At 40.1% G+C, this 24,387-nt stretch overlaps 1 protein-coding gene across 1 annotated transcript; it reads right to left on the bottom strand.

Annotated features, from left to right (window-relative positions):
• Window positions 1-916: 916 nt before the first annotated feature.
• On the bottom strand, window positions 917-23,606 carry LOC136879390 (uncharacterized). The gene is made up of 3 exons (XM_068229101.1): window positions 23,514-23,606; window positions 4,101-4,547; window positions 917-1,234 (listed from the first exon to the last, which is right to left on the bottom strand). The coding sequence occupies exons 2-3, from the start codon at window positions 4,464-4,466 to the stop codon at window positions 917-919; spliced, it is 684 nt and encodes a 227-aa protein (XP_068085202.1). The 5' UTR covers window positions 4,467-4,547; window positions 23,514-23,606.
• Window positions 23,607-24,387: the final 781 nt, after the last annotated feature.

The raw sequence follows: 24,387 nt of genomic DNA, 5'->3' as shown, positions 1-24,387 counted from the left end.
ATAGACTGTCTGCTTGACTTGGAAGTGGTACAAGGAAAGGAAAGTGTCCTACTCAGAGTTGGAAATAGCGCGTTTTTCCTATTGGAAAGGGATGTCCAAGACAAAGGGGAAACTGATTTTTTTCGAGATTCAGACTGATATGCTAAAATATGCTCTAATGTTTAGAACATGAAAAAACGCCAATATTCCTCGAAATATGCAATTGCATATATGCATATGCACTCTCAAAAAAACCAGGTCCTAGTAATGAAACATATAGATACAACTTTGTTTTTTTGCTAGTTGCTTTATGTCGCACCGACACAGATAGGTCTTATGGCCACGATGGGGCAGGAAAGGCCTAGGAATGGGAAGGAAGCGGCCGTGGCCTTAATTAAGGTGCAGCCCAGCATTTGCCTGGTGTGAAAATGGGAAACCACGGAAAACCATCTTCAGCGCTGCCGACAGTGGGGCTCGAACGCACTATCTCCCGGATGCGAGCACACAGCTGAGCGCTCGTAACCGCACGGCCAACTCGCCTGGTTAGATACAAACTAATACCTATATGTTATATTTTGGGATTGTGGATTTTGGTTGCAGGTAATAATTGGTAGAAACCAACAGAATGTTAGAGAATAATTTAATAGCACTCACAACATGTTTCATACATAATATAGAATTATACAACATATTTTAAAAGGATATTTTTTTTTTTTCAGATAGAAATTATGTTGTAAATGAGATGACGTCGGTGTTAACGTAAAACATTTGCCCGCTATGAAGGCAAGTAGTTTTAATTTGAATGTTGTTGAAAGGGATTCAAAACATTTGGTCAAATCAGTTATTTGGACGTTACAAGTACTTTCTCGAATAGTGGCCGGGCACTTTCCTAGGGAGTGAGATTATGAATGCTAAAGAGTGCTGGAGGTGTTTTTGACTATTGAGAGGTCGTGGGACTCGCTGATGTTGACGTTCCCTCGACGGCGGTTGAAGATGATTGTTGTGCGATGCATTCTGAGAGATGGTCAAGAATTAGCGTGGACTCCCTGGACGCCTCCTGAGTCGCTCCAAGCGCGCACGATGCGACATCCGCTGCAGCTTGTTCTGATACGTTCACAGATTGCGTGATGGCGTGTTCCAGTTTGCCCACGAACTGGGCGGCGTCAGCCACTACCGTCTTCACGGCCTGCCTCACACATTCACCAATACGGGGCAGGTCGAGCAGAGTTGGATGTTCCGGAACACAGGCCTTGAACTGCAAAACATTTCAAATGAACTAGATAATATCACAACCAAAGATCATATCCTAAATTGATCGTGTGAAATTTGTGAATCTAACTTGTATAATACGCCGTAATTAAAGAGAATTGGAAGATTTTAATATCTGTTAGAAAGAAGTCAGCTTCCGCACGCAATGACTGGTCCATTTTCAGAGCGACTTTGCTGTACGGGAGTCAAAACTGTGTGAAGCCCCAGGGGCTCTGAACTTTGGAGCGTGGGTTGGCGACCACGGGGCCCTTAGCTGAGTCCTCGCATTGCTTCCACTTACTTATGCAAGGCTCCTCACTTTCATCTATCCTTTCCGACCTCCCTTGGTCAACTCTTGTTCTTTTCCGACCCCGACGCTTTTAGGTTTGCGAGGGATAGGGAGTTTTTCATTTTCACGCCCTTCGTGGCCCTTGTCTTCCTTTGGCCGATATCTTCATTTTTCGAAGTGTCGGACCCCTTCCATTTTTCTCTCTGATTAGTGATATATAGAGGATGGTTGCCTAGTTGTACTTCCTCTTAAAACAATAATCACCACCACCATCAAAACTGTGTGAACTCAGAATATCTCATTCATATGTTAGAAGTAACAGACGATTAAGAAACGAGAGTGATTGCTAGTTCAAACAGCTGGTAACAATGGCAGGAAGGGAGGTGGAATGATGAGATAAAGGTTAAGTTAGGAATGAATTCGATAGATGGGAAGTGAGGTGAATGGATCTCGATAGCTACCTAGGAGAGTAAGGAACTCGGTCATGGAAGGTACGAGAAGTAGAGGGAGACCAAGGAGACAACGTGACGTAAAGATAACAGCCATAGAACTAAACAAGGCGACAGAGCCTGTTCCAAATACAGGATTGTGGATGCGTTTTGTGAATTCACGGAGGCTTGCAGACTGAACGCTGACAGGCATAACATACTATAATGAAGATGTATCAATGTGTCCAGGACTTGGAATGTAGTTGGAGGTAGATGGAATTTTGGTGTCATATCACTGCAATCACTACTGATCTGCATTTAGGGCAGTCGCCCAGGTGGCAGATTCCCTATCTGTTGTTTTCCTAGCCTTTTCTTAAATGATCGCAAAGAAATTGGAAATTATTGAACATCTCCCTTGGTAAGTTATTCCAATCACTAACTCCCCTTCCTATAAACGAATATTTGCCCCAATTTGTCCTTTTGAATTCCAACTTTATCTTCATATTGTGATCTTTCCTACTTTTAAAGACACCACTCAAAATTATTCGTCTACTGATGTCCTCCCACGCCATCTCTCCACTGACAGTTCGGAACATACCACTTAATCGAGCAGCTCGTCTGCTTTCTCTCAAGTCTTCCCAGCCCAAACTTTGCAACATTTTTGTAACGCTACTCTTTTGTCGAAAATCACCCAGAGCAAATCGAGCTGCTTTTCTTTGGATGTTTTCCAGTTCATGAATCAAGTAATCCTGGTGAGGGTCCCATACACTGGAACAATACTCTAGTTGGGATCTTACCAGAGACTTACACGCCCTCTCCTTTACATCCTTACTACAACCCCTAAATATCCTCATAACCATGTGCACAGATCTGTACCCTTTATTTACAACCATATTTATGTCATTACCCCAATGAAGATCTTTTCTTATATTAACACATAGGTACTTACAATGATCCCCAAAAGGAACGCTTACCCTATCAACGCAGTAAAATTAAATCTGAGAGGACTTTTCCTATTTGTGAAACTCACAACCTGACTTTTATCCCCGTTTATCAACATACCATTGCCTACTGTCCATCTCTCAACATTATCGAGGTCACGTTGCAGTTACTCACAATCTTGTAACTTATTTATTACTCTGTACAGAATAACATCATCTGCAAACATCCTTATCTCTGATTCCACTTCTTTACACATATCATTGATATATATATTTCAAGTATGGTACACATTATTATTTTCTACTCCACTATAAAAGGTAGATTGCAGAGAACTACGTATGGTAAATATTCGTTTGTAAATCGGGAAATTGATGATTGGAATGTATTACCTGCAGCTGCCTTAGAGCCTTTTTCCAAAAATGTAAAATGCTTCATGAACAGACTTCAGTATTCTGTGCATTGTGTGTACATTTCTATGTGACGATGTCAAATTTTAATGCAATCTTCAACCCGATGTAAATGGTAGTATTAAGACATATGGATTATTTAAGTAAAGTGTGAATTTGTGTATGAACGCGCTGTATTTACAATGTTAAGATAATAGTAACTGGAGCACTCAATCCACTCTAAGTCAGTGTAAAATTTTGAAATACTTAAGGTACATGTGAACTTGCATATGGCAGGTGTTCTTGTTTCTTGAAAACACTTTGCATATTGTGAGTGTAAAATAATTATACAGTTCTCACACAAACTGGACAAAGTACATACATAATCGATGAAAAACATTTATTGAAACAACTATTAATAATAGTAATGCATTCAGGCATGATAGGCAGGGTGATTCATGAGAAGTTAACACCACTCAGAGCTGATGTCTGAGAACACTTTGAGCACTAAATGTCGTATGAACCTTCTCTTCTCAAAATAAAAACAAAATCTGTAAGAGGAAATTAAGAAATTCGAAACAGATGTTGAGCTTCAGAACACGAAGCACTTAAACAAAGGATTATTTGTGAAGAGTTGATTTAATTTCACCTTCCAACAAAATAAACAAAAAAAGGTGTTTTTCGAATAGCTTTCTAATTACTGTAAGTAATGAGAATATGATACATGCTGAAATGACATTTTATGCTCCAAATGTTTTCACCAATCAACTTCAAGAAAAGCCCTGTCGGGTAGAACAGAAGGGAGTCAGAAGTAAGTAAGTATGTTACCTGCCGAGGACCATTGGCCAGCACTTTTGACAAAGAGGACATGAGTGTTTTGAGCTCGGTGACCACCTCGGTGATAACGGGCTCGACCTTCTGTGGGCAGCGTGCCAAGCTGTTGGTGGCGTTGAGGACCAGCTCGCTGACTTCGGCTGTCCTCGCGGTGGCGCATTCTGTGCTGATCAGACCGAGTTTCACAGCCTCCTGGATCTTACTTCCAAGATTGCCAGCGAGATTGGAGATTACCTTAGAGCCAGCGTTTACGATAACCTGTATTCTACTGGCTAGTTTCTGCATAAGATTCTGGATAGCCATGTGGACCTTGTCAGCCATCTTGGAAAATCCATCCAAAAGACCGTCGAGAACTTTCATCGCTGCATTAAGAAGACCGGAGATGGCTTCTTCGATAACTCCTCTCTCTTCCCCATAATCTGCTGTTTCTCCATAAGTGCCCTAGAAAGGAATAATATATTAGTTAGCGAGGAAAGGTGCTATTTCCACTCCAAGAAAAAAGTATTTCGTCCAGACACTTCAAAGTAGTTGAATACTATCGAATTCGCATGAGTAATCCAGATGAGAAAGATGTAATTCCTTAAAAGTCGTTCGTTCCATGTGCCTTTTATTATGCATTCCTTGATTTTTCTCTACAACTTCCTCATGGTGGAGATAGCGCCTTTTAAACGGACACTCCTGAGTTATTAAAAATGAATTCGTGCCATGTGTCCTTATAGGCTATGCATTTCTGTTATTCTCATCTCCTAACTGCCGTATTTTCTCACCTTTCTTGCCATGTTTATATGTACGACGAACATTACTTTCATCATCCTAAGCATCCTTCATAAAATACAAAATCCTTCACCACCCAGCCACCTGAGAAATTCCTTCAACTATTTCTGCTCTCGCTACGACAGAAACACCCGAGGACATAACATCACCTTCCGTACATTCTTACCTACAGAACCACCACCTTCAGTAACACCTTTAGAGTTTTCGTATGGTGTGAATGGAATAGAATTCTTGTAACAAAACAAAAGGGAGATGCTTTGTAATCAACTGTGTGTTGGTGGTGCTGATTACTCTTTCAGGAGGAAGTACAACTGAGGAACCATCCTCTATTAGTACTAATCAGAAGGAAAACAGGGAAGCAGTTCGACAATTCGGAAAACGAAGGTATCGGACAAAGGAAGACAAGGGTCACGAGGGGCGTGAAAATGAAAAACTCCCTAGGCATTGCAACCTAATACCGCCGGGGTCGGAAAAGAGCAAGAGAGGTCGAATAAACTAGATGAAACTGAGGAGCCTGGCACAAGTAGTAGCAATGGCAGGACTCTTACATGGCCCCGTGGTCGACAACCCACGCTCCCAAGCTGAGAACCGTTGGGCCCTGTTTTAGATCGCCCTTACGACAGACAGGAAGTTACCGCCTCCACTCACTGGGAGATCTCCACGAAGAGTCCAACCCAGTTTACTCTCAATGGCTGTGAGACCACCATAAGGGAGATTTTATTTCGAGTGAGAATTTAGCATACCAGTCCACCCGCGTAAGTTGTTATCAATATCAGTGTCAGTTCATTCATCAAACTGGGACATCTTGAATTGCGAGGAATGGATTGACAAATCCTTGACTTCCACCGACTCGTCAGCAGAACGTTTCAGTCCTAGCTCATCACCTATTTTCTTCAAGGGGTGCAAACATTGAGATACACAATCAGAAAAGCCTTCACATTTTTTACAGGCCCTTTGCAGGGTAACCATAAATGTTTGCAATATTACTTGATTGATTCGTGAGTGAGTTGCTATGTCAGAAGTCACCTTCAGTTGACTTGGTTCCTTATTCTTTCTTGCATTTTTCTCAGCCTTGATATTCCTGGACACATGACTGTAACATGCGTAGCACAATAAGCTAAGCAATGGACATTTTATTTACTTACAGTTCTTAATAAGGTGATTAGTCCGCCTCTGTTGTGTAGTGATTAGCTGCTACCCCGAGAGGCCTGGGTTCGATTCCAGGCTCTGCAACGAAATTAGACAAGTGGAACGAGGGCTGGAACGGGGTCAACTCAGTCTCGGGAGGTCAACTGAGTAGAGTTGGGTTCGATTGCCACCTCAGCCATCCTCGAAGTGGTTTTCTGTGGTTTCCCACTTCTCCTCCAGGCAAATGCCGAGATGATACCTAACTTAAGGCCACGGCCGCTTCCTTCCCTCTTCCTTGCCTGTCCGTTCCAATCTTCCCATCCCTCCACAAGGGCCATGTTAAGCATAGCAGGTAAGGCCGCCTGGTCTTCCTTCTCAGTTGTATCCCCGACCCAATGTCTCACGCTTCAGGACAATGCCCTTAAGGCGGTAGAGGTGGGATACGTCGCCGAGTCCGAGGAAAACCGAAAGAAAGAAAGAAAGAAAGAAAGAAAGAAAGAAAGAAAGAAAGAAACAAACAAACAAAAAAGTGGTCAGGTCGGAAAAACATGAAACAGCATTTCTTTTGCTTAGCCTTTGTCCTTCTTCCATCCAGGGTCATTCTCTTAGTTTTAAATTATAGTTTTCTCACTGATGATACAAGATTCAGATGATCTGCTATAAATGGTTGCAACTGATGGAGGGCTCATTTTGTCTTTAATTTGCTCTTAGGCATAGAAGAACAACCTTTCTTCTCTTGTTTGTCTTTCACCTCCAAAATTGCAAAACCTGTCTGAGATAACAAAATCTGCTGTTCATTTTGGACTTTAGATTTGAGAAATCTGATAAGCTTTTCCAACCGAGTCATATTTCCACCTTCTAAACTGCCAGCTTGTATGGAAAGCTGACTTCTCTGCCATGCTCTAGGCGTTTTTTTGGTCTGACTGCATTCTACAGGCCAAGTTCAAAGTACTCAGAGAACTGACTTCTCTGCCATGCTCTCAGCGTTTCTTTGGTCAGGCTGCATTCTACCGGCCAGGTTCAAAGTTCTCAGAGAGCTTAATCGAAGGAAAACACATCGGAAGTTATCATGCCACGTAACATTTTAAATGACCAGCTTTAAAAGTTCTTTAACGTACGCCTGCAACAGAAGATCATCTCTGATGTACCGCTCTTTCAAAGTTTCAATGGATTGGGAATAATTGTCTGCCGTCTGAGGATAACTTCGAACAATCATATGGAGTTCATTATCTTCCATTGATTGTATTAAGTACTGAAACTTATCACTGTCATGTAAGGTGTTATCTTCATAGATCGTTTAACATTGAAATCAAAATCCCAACCACTGCTTGATACTGAACCCGAGTGACTTAGGCCCATAGTCAGTCATGATTTGATCGGTAAAATAATATGGTACATTTATTGAAATACAGAAGGGACGTTGAAAATATTTCGTTTAGGTAATGTCAAAATCAGAGCGAAGGAAGGACGACAGACTGGAGCCTGACGGATTAGCTCAACACGACAACTTTTAGCTACTTCACAGCAGGGAATATCATTAGTTGGCGTACAAGGAAATACAGAGTCCACAAATAAGTCTTGGTCAGAAAGAGGAAGGGGGAGAGTCATACAAAGAAAACTCACCACATGAGTAAGACCTTGGGATATTTTTGGTAGGACGGAAATTCCATGACCTCATGGAAAAGTACAGCGGCTGAGTGTACGTTCGCTAGCCTAAGTTCGAGCAGGTGGAGATTTAAATCACGTGACCGCTTGCCGGCCAATAGTAAAAATTTGATGGGAGACTCAGTGATACCATCTTAAGGAATGATGGATGAGATATTTTCGTAACTACAAAAGTAATCAGTAATAAATTAATATGAGTACGCGGATGAATGTAATGAATTTATTAGATGTCACGCATGGAAAAATAATCAATACTTATTGGCAAATTAAATAAATTGAAGGCTGGATTTCTTGGAAACCGGACAGCTTGAATCCCATTGGCTGGAAGAAGACCACGTTGTCAGGGACGCTTACGAAGGCGCGAAATGTGAGGAGCTAAATCCACCCATATCTCCTAAATCTGTGATCACCAGGAGTTCATATTTTATCCAGCAGATATGCTAGCGGAGTGGATTAATTTGATGTAAATTTTAACTTCCAATTCGGAGTGCAAGTACCGATATTAAAAATCCACCCCCTCCCTAAGGGGTATGACGTCAACGAATCCGCGGGAAAAAGGCTTCATCCATATATACGGGGCAAGGGATCCTCGCCAACACACTTGTCTTGAATCGTTGGAGCTGAATTGACGGTCGCCAGCACACGTGAATTGAATATCGGGAGCTGAACTGTTGGTCGCCGCTAACTTAGAATTCTACGGACGTACAGTCATTTAATGCCGCGAGCATCCGCCAGTGTTTGTAAAATGTGATCGCGCTCAAGCAACAGGAATTAGAAAATGTTAACGTAGGACAGTGTTTGTCATTTGTGAATATCAGTGATGTAAAGTAATTACACTGCAAGAGAGTAGTATAAAATATATCACCATAAGTACGTACATAATAGACTGTGTGACGAACAGTACTTTAAGGAAGTAGTAGCCTGTACTTAGCTATACCGAACCGATGTCATGAACACGTCGAGAATGCCGTATAAATCGGGCGTATCGCGACGGGCGTAATAGTTGACACCTCGTCGTACGTGTCCAGGTCCATTGTGCGGTAGGTGGACGAAGATTAAATAGTGTAAATATATTAAATTCTTGGGTCTAGGATAGAAATTTGTTGTATCCAGGTTAAAGTATACAGTGTTAACGTAGTAAATGGTGAAGGTTTGTGGTAATCAAGATAGGAGTTTAAAATGATAATGTGCCAGGAAATCTTTTGTGAAACTACGCCATCAAGGATGGAGGAGTAAAACGCAGAGAGGGGCCGGATGGAGCCTCTCGTCTGCAAAGCTGCAATGGAATACCGATAACTAAGATGAGTACTAAACTGTAAATAATATTTGGGAAATGTTATCGTGATGGGAAAAATGGGAATAATTTGGTTATACTTGGTTACCTTCTGTAACAAGATGGGTCGCTTAACGACCCCATCCTAAATTTGTAGCACGGACAGTAGTAAATCATAATAATGTAAATAATCGGGTCTTTTATGTATTCAGTTTGTGGGAGATGTAAATTTGTGTATATAGTGTAGTACGTTAAGTCATGCATGCATTCATATTTTCTTTGTAGTCGATAATTTTCTTTACATTTGATTTTGATTATGCTAGTTAAATAAGACCCGATATGTGCTTTTATGTTTTGTCAATTTTAACGAGCCATTTAATGACATGGAAGGAAAATCCAGCTTCGCCATACCAAGGGTGTTTTGTTGAAATTAATATGGTCATATTTTCAAAGTGAAATTGTTAAATTTGTGAGATGCGATTAATATAATAATTTCCAAGTAAATCATATCTGGAGTGTTTAGTGCCAGAATAAATCGACTTTGTAAAAGGGGTTATGCGTTAAACATATTACGAGTGGACTACCGTATAACAGGCGAAATTATTTTTTTTAAATAATAATAATAATAATAAATAAATAATATAACTACTTTTTTTGTGAAGATATTTTTTTTAAATATGATTGGGAGATAATAATAATTCATGTGATCAAGTGTTGAGTTTATTGGGAATCATTTAATGACGGGATGTCGTTGTTAATTTGGAATTAAAGTGCGTGGTAATTTAATTTGGTCAATTAATAATATTGAAATGTAAATCGGTGCTAATAATCCGTACATGTTATGAACGTGTGGTTTAAATTACGGTCCAATATTTTTTTTAACGTATAAATGTCGCGTTTTGAAGTTGCGATTTATTAGCCGGAACATGTAGTGCTAATATTACGAGACCATGATTGTCAAAATTTGGTAAATATAATTTCAAGATGTTACGATTATTGGTGGAGAATGAACTAAAGCGTAGATCAAAATGAGATAGAAAATGTGAAAGAATCTGCAGTCAGATAATAAAAGGTCGTACGATGTCAGAAATGAATAAATAAGTCAGTTGATAATTCTGTGAGAAATAAATGAATCGAGGAATATTGAGATATAGAGGAAAATAAATTCCGTACGAGAGACACTTAGGATATTGATATGAGTGTAAAATGTACGGGCAGTGTCACAGAGAAATACTGAGTTACGCAGCGGGTAGAATTCGAACCCGTGACAGCATGTACGAAAGAAATAGACTGCACAGCTATTCGTTGAGATACAACGGATCTAAGGATAATGAGAGTTCAGATTCCACAGAAATGGTCGTATATTGTATTCATTGTAATAACGAGCGAGGACAATCATGATGTCGTGATAATAATAATAATAAATATTGCAGATAAAGGATTGGACCGCCTTAATTAAATGAGCGTTGATAAAGATGTTAAACGGGAATCTAAATGATAATATGCAACCGATAATAATAATAACAATGTAAGGACGATGTTAAATCATCGCGGTCGGATTAATAATAATTGTCATAATAATAACAGGAATGATGCCGTTGGTTGATCAGTGAAATATTTGTAATTGTGACCGATATCTTAATATATTATTTTGGCGGAAATGACCGGTCCATTAATAATAATAACCTCTTAAGTGACGTGAATAATAATAAATATTGAGTCACCTATTCATTAATAATAATAATAACCACGAGAGGGATATAATAATAATAACGGTAATAACCATTTGTGTTTGCATCCCGCATAATAATGATGATATTAATCAGACGTGACAGTGCCAGGAACCGTTGAGGAATAATAATAATAATAATAATAATAATAATAATAATAATAATTTCGAGGATGATAATTTCGTGGATTAAATTGTTTGGTGACAACATCCCTCTATTCGTATGTTTGAATAATGAGAGTGATAATATTAGAGTCATTTGGTACCTCTTTATTGTACGGTTTCCATACGGGATGATGTGACTGTATACTTGGCGTGTTTGTTTACTTCGCTCGCGATGCGAGGGGGGTCACTGGCACGGTATTTCCCACCGCTTCTCGTTATCTCATCTGTGGCAGTAGTCTACTGAGGCTAACTGGTGACAATTCAGATCACATGTAAATAAAATGTAAATGCTAATTCATTGGTATGGCATCAGCTGGATGTCGTAAAATAGGGACTGTCCGTGGAATCCAGTTTTCGCACTTCACGAGAAACATTACCCAGTCCGAGTACCGGTCTCGGAAAAATGTATATAGCCGGAGTACGTCATCTTAGTTAAATCGGGAAGCCGACCGTAACATGGGTTATGCTCGGGCTCCCGATAGAAGGAAGCTATATCTTGAACAACGGTTCGATTCAAATGGAATCGATCCGTAAATTATACCTCCAAAATGTCATTTTATTTCAAAAGCAACGTAGCAAGATATTGATACCACTTGCGGTATGGCAAGTGATTTATATATGTAACATGTGTGTAAATTCAAATATTGTTGCCACGTGTATCAAAGTTTTATACGTCAAATGGCGTAATAAACCGCTCCTTCTGGCAAATTATTTCAAAGGAAACCACTCTCATAATCTTTTTATTGTAGTTAGATGATGCCCTTTTTAAAGTAACAGTCACTTCCTAGTCCTATCATGGAGTCCTTAAATTCAAGTTACAATCGAGCCTTCCCCCTTTTAATTTTAGTTGCTCCGTTCATCCCCGTGTTCTATTATGCCGTTATATTTATATTTAATGATTTAAATAATGAACCGACACCCCTGAGATAAATGCTAGTCTGGGACTCGGGAGGTGGACGGGTGCAAAATGGCTGGCCCAAAGTGGGGCTTTAAGAACGGCAAAGTGTTGCTTTAAGAACGGCAGAGAGGGCCTAACAAAATAAGGGAAGAACTACGAGTCATGTTGGTTGACATCAGTAAAATGATGACCAATTGTAGGACATGTTACAGTTGGGCCAGAAGCAATATAGCTTACCCAACGTGTTGCTTTAAGAACGGCAGAGAGGCCAATATTATTGATAATCAATTGTAAAATTTTTATATTTTTATACTTTTTTTTCAAATTTTATATTTCTAAATTTTTGATTTTTTTTAATTGATGACCGCATCACGGTCAAGTGTGTGTTCACTTGTAACGTAATATCATGCTAGAGTAAGGTTAGTTTCGAACGGAGCTAGATTTGACTAGTTGATTAATATAATCCATTGCTAATCTTTTCAAGTTTGGCAATGATTCAAAATTCAATAAGCTCGAAGATTTGATGTTTCTCTTTTTCCCATATGAAATTTAATATTATTTTGGTAATTCAGGACTCCATTTAAATGTCATTGGACATGAGATGAATATTATAAACAGCTGTTTAGGAAGGCTTGAAATGGTAAAAATATTACTGAGCACCAGTTCAAGTTATTATTTAAAAAGAGGTTGAGATGGTATAAATTAAAATTAACGTATTTCAGGGCAGGAGATTTCCAACTTCATCGTTGTTTTTAATGTTGTTGTTGTTGTTATATTGGAGCGGTTTATTGTGAAATCTTAGGCGCAAGCCAGCATTCAAGTTGAATGACCGGCAAATGTAAACAAGTTTTATAGTCAAAATTTTTTTTGTTAAATGAAAGTTAGTGTAGGGGTATAATGTCATAGGATAGGGCCTAGACCCAATAGCGTATTCCTTCGTGTGCAGCAAGGTGAGAGGCCGATCGGCCCTTTTGCTTTCTCAAGAAAAGTTATAATGTCTGACGACGGTGGGGAGCGATCCCAGGACATAGTGGTAGAAGGACAGGGAGAGATGAAAACTCTCACGTTAGAGGTATTAATGCAAGCTTTGAAGGTTAATAATGGTTCGATTAAACATGAACTTGCAGAACAAATGCGGGCTGATAAACAGGAAATTATTCAACAAATGCAGGCTAATAGTGTTTCACTAGAGAATAAAGTAGACCAAGTACAGGCCGCGAGTGTTTCATTAGAGAACAAAATAGACCAAGTACAGGCTGCGTGTGAAGTTAATAAAACAGAACTCAAGGCACAAATAGATGCAGTTCAGGCCGCGAGCGTAGCGATGGGACAGGAAATTAGGGACAAATTAACTCAAGTCCAGGAAGCATGTCACTTCGCGAAAGACGAATTAAAAGTGCACATGGATGCGTACATTACCATCGTTAATGAAAAGGTTGACCGCGCTAGAGATGAGGCTCAAATGGAACGCGCAGAAATTAAGGAAAAATTGAACGCTAGTGTCAAGGAACTCGCCGCTCTACGATTAACTGACAGAAAAGACATAGAATCACACATAGAGGAAATTCGGGATGAGTGTAGGAAGGAGAATGACATCGTCCGGGGACAAGTAGAAGAAAAATGCGCGCAGATAGCTGGCACTTTGGACAAGCATGACAAGGGCATGAACGAGTTACGTGGGGAAGCCGCACGTACACTTGTGATCGTAGCAGGACTGAAAAACAAAGTCGAAGAACTAACTATAAATTTAGAAGACCGTAGCCAGAGAATAACCAAGTGCGAAGACGCAAACTTAGCGTTATTCCAGCTGACGGAAGATCTAATCGAACAGGGCCAATCATTTGCCGACACGGAAGTTCGCCTATTAGAACAATGCAAGGCGTATAATGGGCAAAATTCCGGCACAAAAGAAATAGCCAGTCGTAATCCCGACGGAATGGATGACATCCGAAAAGACTTGGAGATGTTGAAGGCTAGGTTGGAACCATCAGCGTCTAGCCAAGATTTTAACCTCCAATATCGCGAATACGAACCCCATGATAACCAGGGGATTCATAAGAAAGGAGGCCCATCCCAAGCTGATACACACGGTTTCAAGTTTGAAAACAGAGATGGGTCGTCTACGTCATCAGGTGCTATCCCGACATCGGTGGTACACGTCATTAAGATGTCCGATGACAAGCCACCAAAGTTCGATGTCCGTGGGCATATCACCCCGAAAGGTTTCATCCGGGAAGTCGCCGGTTATATAAATGAGAATAAAATACCAGTAGAGCGACAACTGCGAACGGTAGAGAAATTCCTAGACGGAGCACCAGCTGTGTGGTTCAGGGCTTTCTTGTATACTTTTGAAGATTTTGAAGGATTTCGGCGGGCTTTTCTCCAAAAGTTCTGGAGTATTCAGGAACAGCAGGAGTTAAGGCTGGAAGTATACTCCAGACGATATGCAACATCTTCACCCACGAAATTCTCTGATTACTTTGTGGCACAATTTCACAAGCTACGGGAGCTTGATAATCCAATGAGCGAAACAGAATTGATTAGCGCCATTGGAAAGCAATTGCCATTCGAGGTCCAACGAATGATGATAGCGTCAAATGTCCAGACAGCTGTCGATGCGGAGGCTTTATTACGTCAATTAGACCTCACAACGCATCATTCGAACCCAAGACAAATTAGGAGCAGGGACCAACAGGTGAATAATATCGAACGGACAATCGAACCGAAGACCACTAGTACGAAGAACCAGGGAACTAGTACGGATCCGGAACCTCGTCGAGCATATAATACGGAGTGGAAGCCGCGACAATGGACGAGACCAAGGAATTTTGCGGAAGGCAACCGGCAAACCAACCAAGCGAACTTTCGAGCTGACAGGGGATACCGGGGAGTCCAGAGAAATAATTATAGGCCGTATCCAGCTAGGAATCAAGGGAACCCGAGATATTACCAGGGAGGATCTCGTCAGGAGAAGGATGACAGATACCAAGAGTCTAGGCGGTATATAGAAGAGCTAAACAAGAGAAAATGGAAGGAGGCGATCCATGATCGAGGCCGTGATGAGGAAGCAACAGGAGCGGAGAGCTTGCAATTCCAAAGAGCAAGGAAAGGGGGCAGCGACCTGAACCCGAATGCACCGACGTTCGAATCTGAAGAACGGCTCGGGGCGAAAAAAAACGCCGAATTTTAACTGAAGAATGGATCATCGCAGAGGTCGATACATGGGTTGTGACCTTTGACGAATTAATTGACAATCCCGAAATCCAAATTTCAAAGGAAATTAAGAGACTACCAGTGATATACACTAGGATCAACCACGTGAGGGTTCGATCGCTCATTGATACAGGCGCCAGCGTATCAGTAGTATCCCAGGTTCTGGTAAATGAACTACAATCCAAAGTAAACATCCCGATTATCCCAGTTTCAAATTTGAAGATTCGTGGAATTATCCCGGATAAATCCGTCATATGTAAGAACCAGGCATTATTGGACATCGAAATTGGAAATTCAAAATTTGCTCATACATTTATTATCATGAATAAAATCAACTATAACTTGATCCTAGGGGCCGATTTTATGACTGAATACCAGGCTGTGATTGATATGGGAGATAACTCTGTCAGATTTAAGCACAGGGAAGGTATTGAGGATACAACCATGAACCCTCAGTCAGAGATAGGAGAACATGAAGAAATTTGGAACACCGAAGTCGTGAATCCGCTTAGGACGGACGAAAGTGTCATGAGTGAGACGGATGATCATGTGACCTCTGATGATTATAAACTGTTTGCGGCAGAATTGCAGGAAGGTGAAATCAACTGTGGGAAGGTTATAGCAGATAAAGTTAATGCAGCTGTAATAGGTCCCGAGGGGAAGGAAGATTTATTCAAAATTTTAACAAAGCATAGCGACACGTTTGGCTCAAAACCTGGAAAAATTGAAAAATTTGAATACGAATTAAACGTGAATGATTGGTCCCCGTATAAGAAGAAATTATATCCAATTGCCGAGAAATTCTATCCCCAAGTCCGCGAAGCTATTAGAGAAATGGAAGCAAGTGGATTGATATCGAAGTCACCGACGCCATTTTTAAATCCTTTAGTGATAGTAAGGAAACCGGACGGATCGGTGCGCATTTGCCTTGATTCACGTGCTATCAACGAGAGATTAGTCCCAGAGTATGAGCAGGCCCCGCCTATTAAAGAGATCTTGAAGAGATTTAAAGATATGGAATATTTTACCACTTTTGACCTGACGTCATCGTTTCATCACATACTGTTGGAAGCTAAATCTAAGTTGTTGACGGGATTCTTATTCGATCAACAGACTTATGTCTTTAATCGTCTCCCGTTTGGTATTAAGAATGCGGGTTCGGTTCTCATTCGAGCTCTTGACCGCAATCTAAGTCCAAAGGTCAAAGAGGCGACTATCATGTATGTGGATGATATCTTGGTAGCTACAAAAACACTTTCGGAACACTTGGAAAATATTAATGAAGTCCTCACCGATTTAGGAAGGCATAACTTCAAGGTCAACCTATCGAAATCACATTTTTGTCAGAAGGAGGTGTTATTTTTGGGTCACCTTGTAGATGGAGATGGTGTGCGACCAAACCCAGTCAAAATTGAGGCCATTAGGATGTTTCCTAAGCCTACTAAAGTAAAACATGTTCGGCAGTTCCTTGGAATGTGTCAATTCTTCGCTGATCATTGCCCTGATTACACGACCGTAGTAGCACCATTGCAGGACTTACTTAAGAAAAATAATCGATGGAAGTGGGACCATACTTGTGATGAGGCGTTCGCTCAGACCAAGCAACGATTACTGCATAATGTTAAGCTCGGATACCCGGATTTCAGCCTCAAATTCATAATTCAAACAGACGCCTCAACCATAGGTATAGGAGCCGTATTACTGCAGGAAAACCCCGATGATCCAAGCATAAAGACCTATATTGCCTTCATGAGCCGGAAATTGCGGAAGCATGAGATAAAGTACACTATCACGGAATTGGAAATGCTGTCTATCGTGAGCGCTTTGCAATATTGGAAGAAGATCGTGTATGGTTTTCAGATTGTTATCCGTACCGATCACAAAGCGCTGACGTTCATTATGAAAACCAATATGGCAAGCGAGAGGGTTAGCCGTTGGGCATTATTTATCCAGCAATTTGATCTAACAGTCGAACATTGCCCCGGGAAACTCAATACTTTGGCAGACACATTGAGTCGACATCCAAACCCGGAGGAAGTCGTAATCCACCAAATTGAGTTGATAGAAGAGGATCAGGAGGTCTTAAGGAATCTGAAGGACATCGGAGCGATACAGAAGAGAGATGGGTTTACTAACTTGATGATAGAATTTTTTAACAAAACATTGCAGCCAGACAATCCACAGTATGACAGAGCTAGTAAATTATCAGCGAGCTACCATTATTTGAATGGGGTTCTTCATAAGTTTTTGGATGAGGAACACACGAAACTTCGCATAGTCATACCATCTGAAATGCAAGTACCGGTAGTCAACCATGTACACCGGGTCATTGGACACGGAGGTATAGGGAAGGTTTTGGCAACTATCCAAGAGACATTCGTGTGGGCCAAGATGAACCAAACAGTCCGAAATGTACTACGATCATGTGACGTCTGCCAAAGGATTAAACCTAATCCGTATTTACTTAAGCAATCTCCGCGCCCACTGTTACCTACTGAACCCCGCGAGATATTCGCAATGGACCTGTACGGACCACTCCCCAAGGCCCGTAGGGGAAATCAATTCATCCTTGTTAGTTTAGATGTATTCTCTAAATTGGTAGCCTTGTATCCGCTGCAAAAGGCAAATTCTAAAACTGTACTACGAGGAATTACTTCACATATCATTCCACAGATGGGGAAGCCCAAGAAGATCCTTACTGATCATGGTAGTCAGTTCACATCTGCTGCGTTTGCAAATCAATTACGACAACTAGACATTCAGCATGTACTTAGTTCGATTCGCCATCCCGAATCGAATCCATCAGAGAGGATCATGCGAGAGATTGCAAAATTTTGCAGGATCTAATGTTCCGAGGCACATTGGCGGTGGATTGACGTGGTGCCCATTATAACTAAATGTATTAACACCACGATCCACGAAGCAACAGGCCAGATACCGGAAGTGATTCACTTTAACAGATATCCGGCCAGGCCGTGGCATAATGCAGTAGCATGTCCTGCAGATCCACGCGTATCCAGCGAAATTTGTATCAGAAAGACACGGGAACATTTGGAGGCACAAGCAGAACGACGATTGAGAAGGCTGAGGAATAAGCGATTCCACCGTCCGTTGAGGGTTGGCGAGCTCGTTCTAGTAAAGAAGCCTAGTGTATCTAACCCAGAGCAGAAGGTGTACCACAAGTTTTGTAAATTGTTCGTGGGCCCTTTCAAGATTATACAAACTTATGACAACAATGCTTACAAAGTTCAGAGCTTGGATGGAAGTTCAGAGAACATCTATAACGCTGCAAATTTAAAGCTTTACCACACGCCAGCAGACCAAAGGGAAGCAGAGGATGAACGAGAGGAAGCAGATGACGAGCCGGAAGAAGATGATGTCGAAGAAGATGATGAAGAAGAAGACGGAAGGGAAGAAGAAGTCCAAGTAATCCATACACCAATTGAAGCAAGGCCATGTCCAGAGTGTGGAGAGATAGACAGCGACGTGCAGGAATTTGTAAATACGATCCATGAAATCGAAAGACAGAACGAGGAGTTAAGGGTCAGGAACCAGATGTTGAGAGACGAAATCAATAGCCGTCGCAGAACAGAGGATCCGATGTCAAATCATGATGGTGATGATATGGACACATCATAAAAAAAATCTCATGATACTCACTAGATTTTTTTTTACCTGGGCAAGAGGAAGATGAACCCGAGTGACTTAGGCCCATAGTCAGTCATGATTTGATCGGTAAAATAATATGGTACATTTATTGAAATACAGAAGGGACGTTGAAAATATTTCGTTTAGGTAATGTCAAAATCAGAGCGAAGGAAGGACGACAGACTGGAGCCTGACGGATTAGCTCAACACGACAACTTTTAGCTACTTCACAGCAGGGAATATCATTAGTTGGCGTACAAGGAAATACAGAGTCCACAAATAAGTCTTGGTCAGAAAGAGGAAGGGGGAGAGTCATACAAAGAAAACTCACCACATGAGTAAGACCTTGGGATATTTTTGGTAGGACGGAAATTCCATGACCTCATGGAAAAGTACAGCGGCTGAGTGTACGTTCGCTAGCCTAAGTTCGAGCAGGTGGAGATTTAAATCACGTGACCGCTTGCCGGCCAATAGTAAAAATTTGATGGGAGACTCAGTGATACCATCTTAAGGAATGATGGATGAGATATTTTCGTAACTACAAAAGTAATCAGTAATAAATTAATATGAGTACGCGGATGAATGTAATGAATTTATTAGATGTCACGCATGGAAAAATAATCAATACTTATTGGCAAATTAAATAAATTGAAGGCTGGATTTCTTGGAAACCGGACAGCTTGAATCCCATTGGCTGGAAGAAGACCACGTTGTCAGGGACGCTTACGAAGGCGCGAAATGTGAGGAGCTAAATCCACCCATATCTCCTAAATCTGTGATCACCAGGAGTTCATATTTTATCCAGCAGATATGCTAGCGGAGTGGATTAATTTGATGTAAATTTTAACTTCCAATTCGGAGTGCAAGTACCGATATTAAAAATCCACCCCCTCCCTAAGGGGTATGACGTCAACGAATCCGCGGGAAAAAGGCTTCATCCATATATACGGGGCAAGGGATCCTCGCCAACACACTTGTCTTGAATCGTTGGAGCTGAATTGACGGTCGCCAGCACACGTGAATTGAATATCGGGAGCTGAACTGTTGGTCGCCGCTAACTTAGAATTCTACGGACGTACAGTCATTTAATGCCGCGAGCATCCGCCAGTGTTTGTAAAATGTGATCGCGCTCAAGCAACAGGAATTAGAAAATGTTAACGTAGGACAGTGTTTGTCATTTGTGAATATCAGTGATGTAAAGTAATTACACTGCAAGAGAGTAGTATAAAATATATCACCATAAGTACGTACATAATAGACTGTGTGACGAACAGTACTTTAAGGAAGTAGTAGCCTGTACTTAGCTATACCGAACCGATGTCATGAACACGTCGAGAATGCCGTATAAATCGGGCGTATCGCGACGGGCGTAATAGTTGACACCTCGTCGTACGTGTCCAGGTCCATTGTGCGGTAGGTGGACGAAGATTAAATAGTGTAAATATATTAAATTCTTGGGTCTAGGATGGAAATTTGTTGTATCCAGGTTAAAGTATACAGTGTTAACGTAGTAAATGGTGAAGGTTTGTGGTAATCAAGATAGGAGTTTAAAATGATAATGTGCCAGGAAATCTTTTGTGAAACTACGCCATCAAGGATGGAGGAGTAAAACGCAGAGAGGGGCCGGATGGAGCCTCTCGTCTGCAAAGCTGCAATGGAATACCGATAACTAAGATGAGTACTAAACTGTAAATAATATTTGGGAAATGTTATCGTGATGGGAAAAATGGGAATAATTTGGTTATACTTGGTTACCTTCTGTAACAAGATGGGTCGCTTAACGACCCCATCCTAAATTTGTAGCACGGACAGTAGTAAATCATAATAATGTAAATAATCGGGTCTTTTATGTATTCAGTTTGTGGGAGATGTAAATTTGTGTATATAGTGTAGTACGTTAAGTCATGCATGCATTCATATTTTCTTTGTAGTCGATAATTTTCTTTACATTTGATTTTGATTATGCTAGTTAAATAAGACCCGATATGTGCTTTTATGTTTTGTCAATTTTAACGAGCCATTTAATGACATGGAAGGAAAATCCAGCTTCGCCATACCAAGGGTGTTTTGTTGAAATTAATATGGTCATATTTTCAAAGTGAAATTGTTAAATTTGTGAGATGCGATTAATATAATAATTTCCAAGTAAATCATATCTGGAGTGTTTAGTGCCAGAATAAATCGACTTTGTAAAAGGGGTTATGCGTTAAACATATTACGAGTGGACTACCGTATAACAGGCGAAATTATTATTTTTAAATAATAATAATAATAAATAAATAATATAACTACTTTTTTTGTGAAGATATTTTTTTAATATGATTGGGAGATAATAATAATTCATGTGATCAAGTGTTGAGTTTATTGGGAATCATTTAATGACGGGATGTCGTTGTTAATTTGGAATTAAAGTGCGTGGTAATTTAATTTGGTCAATTAATAATATTGAAATGTAAATCGGTGCTAATAATCCGTACATGTTATGAACGTGTGGTTTAAATTACGGTCCAATATTTTTTTTAACGTATAAATGTCGCGTTTTGAAGTTGCGATTTATTAGCCGGAACATGTAGTGCTAATATTACGAGACCATGATTGTCAAAATTTGGTAAATATAATTTCAAGATGTTACGATTATTGGTGGAGAATGAACTAAAGCGTAGATCAAAATGAGATAGAAAATGTGAAAGAATCTGCAGTCAGATAATAAAAGGTCGTACGATGTCAGAAATGAATAAATAAGTCAGTTGATAATTCTGTGAGAAATAAATGAATCGAGGAATATTGAGATATAGAGGAAAATAAATTCCGTACGAGAGACACTTAGGATATTGATATGAGTGTAAAATGTACGGGCAGTGTCACAGAGAAATACTGAGTTACGCAGCGGGTAGAATTCGAACCCGTGACAGCATGTACGAAAGAAATAGACTGCACAGCTATTCGTTGAGATACAACGGATCTAAGGATAATGAGAGTTCAGATTCCACAGAAATGGTCGTATATTGTATTCATTGTAATAACGAGCGAGGACAATCATGATGTCGTGATAATAATAATAATAAATATTGCAGATAAAGGATTGGACCGCCTTAATTAAATGAGCGTTGATAAAGATGTTAAACGGGAATCTAAATGATAATATGCAACCGATAATAATAATAACAATGTAAGGACGATGTTAAATCATCGCGGTCGGATTAATAATAATTGTCATAATAATAACAGGAATGATGCCGTTGGTTGATCAGTGAAATATTTGTAATTGTGACCGATATCTTAATATATTATTTTGGCGGAAATGACCGGTCCATTAATAATAATAACCTCTTAAGTGACGTGAATAATAATAAATATTGAGTCACCTATTCATTAATAATAATAATAACCACGAGAGGGATATAATAATAATAACGGTAATAACCATTTGTGTTTGCATCCCGCATAATAATGATGATATTAATCAGACGTGACAGTGCCAGGAACCGTTGAGGAATAATAATAATAATAATAATAATAATAATAATAATAATAATTTCGAGGATGATAATTTCGTGGATTAAATTGTTTGGTGACAACATCCCTCTATTCGTATGTTTGAATAATGAGAGTGATAATATTAGAGTCATTTGGTACCTCTTTATTGTACGGTTTCCATACGGGATGATGTGACTGTATACTTGGCGTGTTTGTTTACTTCGCTCGCGATGCGAGGGGGGGTCACTGGCACGGTATTTCCCACCGCTTCTCGTTATCTCATCTGTGGCAGTAGTCTACTGAGGCTAACTGGTGACAATTCAGATCACATGTAAATAAAATGTAAATGCTAATTCATTGGTATGGCATCAGCTGGATGTCGTAAAATAGGGACTGTCCGTGGAATCCAGTTTTCGCACTTCACGAGAAACATTACCCAGTCCGAGTACCGGTCTCGGAAAAATGTATATAGCCGGAGTACGTCATCTTAGTTAAATCGGGAAGCCGACCGTAACATGGGTTATGCTCGGGCTCCCGATAGAAGGAAGCTATATCTTGAACAACGGTTCGATTCAAATGGAATCGATCCGTAAATTATACCTCCAAAATGTCATTTTATTTCAGAAGCAACGTAGCAAGATATTGATACCACTTGCGGTATGGCAAGTGATTTATATATGTAACATGTGTGTAAATTCAAATATTGTTGCCACGTGTATCAAAGTTTTATACGTCAAATGGCGTAATAAACCGCTCCTTCTGGCAAATTATTTCAAAGGAAACCACTCTCATAATCTTTTTATTGTAGTTAGATGATGCCCTTTTTAAAGTAACAGTCACTTCCTAGTCCTATCATGGAGTCCTTAAATTCAAGTTACAATCGAGCCTTCCCCCTTTTAATTTTAGTTGCTCCGTTCATCCCCGTGTTCTATTATGCCGTTATATTTATATTTAATGATTTAAATAATGAACCGACACCCCTGAGATAAATGCTAGTCTGGGACTCGGGAGGTGGACGGGTGCAATACCTCCATTATATTTCTTCAATTTTACTTTAGGAAATTTATTTCTGTTATTACTAAACTGACACATGTTACCTTCTAATACATCAGCTTTAGCGAAAGGTGAGTTAATTGTACCACTACTTGAAGAAATTTAGTTTCTTATGACTTTAATAACCTAAAAATCGTCATAGTACTTCTCGGTACTTTGTATTTCTGCTATTATGAATGGTCACTGTTTAATTACTAATCCATTTTTACATCGAACAGGTAAAGCTTCTAACCTAGCATGAAACGACTTGTGTAAGTAACGGTTCTCAGAGGTTACTTCTATTGCAAGAAGGAACTAAATATTGTGCGCTATATCTTATAATTTTGAATGTTATATCCTATAATAATTAAAGTATTTATAGCACATTGCGAACACGGGTCCTACCTTTGTTGAGTCGCTCCATCTTCTATAGTAAGTAAGTACTTCACTTTCAATACTGCAGTTACCTTCTTGGGCAAGAAAGCTTGATTAAAATACTCGCGTATTCTGTCACGTCGGTGGGCACCATTTGTTAAAAGATAGGGGAAGTCTTAAGATTAATTATCTGACTCCATTTCATCATATTTCTTATCAAATGCATAAGAACGGTGACCATCAACGTAAATCTCATTTCACGTATTTGATCATAATACGAAAGAAAACAACATGTCAAAGAACACCTCAATCAAAGACACGTCACTCAAATATTAAGAAGTTCCCTGAAAGAGAATACAATTCACAGGATTCAGACAGAACTAATAGCTCTGTTTTCGGACGACTGTCTTCAGAGCTCCTCCTGTGGATCAGTGGTAGCGTGTCTGCCTCGGGATCCCAAGATTGCGGCCTCAACCCCGGCAGGGGGAGCGAATTTTTGAAAGGCGGGAAACGACATTCGATACTCCATGTCGCTTGACGTCGGCATATAAAACATCCTTGGTAACACATTTGGTGTTTACTGACAAAATTATTTAAAACTCAGCCGTAGACAGAGAGAGATTCTGTTAACTCTGCCATCTGGTAGACTTAGGATAAAACAGAGCGTCGTATTTGACAACCAGGCAGCCAGATGGCGTCGCATTAAAATGCTTGCTCACAGTTATTCGTGCTCGCGGGCTGAGTTCATCATCCTCACAGACAAGCAGCTCGCCTATACGGGGTCAACTCGAACGACCTGCATCAGGCCTCATTGGGGGCCACACACTATTATTATTACTATTATTATTCTTTCTTCGATTTTGGCCTAATTTGGATCATGGTAAACAACTGACTTGCTGGTTAG

This window comes from Anabrus simplex, chromosome 8 (genome assembly GCF_040414725.1).
Source record: "Anabrus simplex isolate iqAnaSimp1 chromosome 8, ASM4041472v1, whole genome shotgun sequence".
NCBI classification, from domain to species: domain Eukaryota; kingdom Metazoa; phylum Arthropoda; class Insecta; order Orthoptera; family Tettigoniidae; genus Anabrus; species Anabrus simplex.
The sequence above is the reverse complement of the archived record's forward strand: the minus strand, read 5'-3'. Positions and strand labels throughout refer to the sequence as shown.

Bases quoted from the DNA above. Each gene is read 5' to 3' on its own strand.
- LOC136879390 (XM_068229101.1), bottom strand. From the start codon at position 4,466: ATGAAAGTTCTCGACGGTCTTTTGGATGGATTTTCCAAGATGGCTGAC. The intron at 1,235-4,100 runs GTAACATACTTA...AATGTTTTGCAG, and splicing joins TGGCCAATGGTCCTCGGCAG to TTCAAGGCCTGTGTTCCGGA.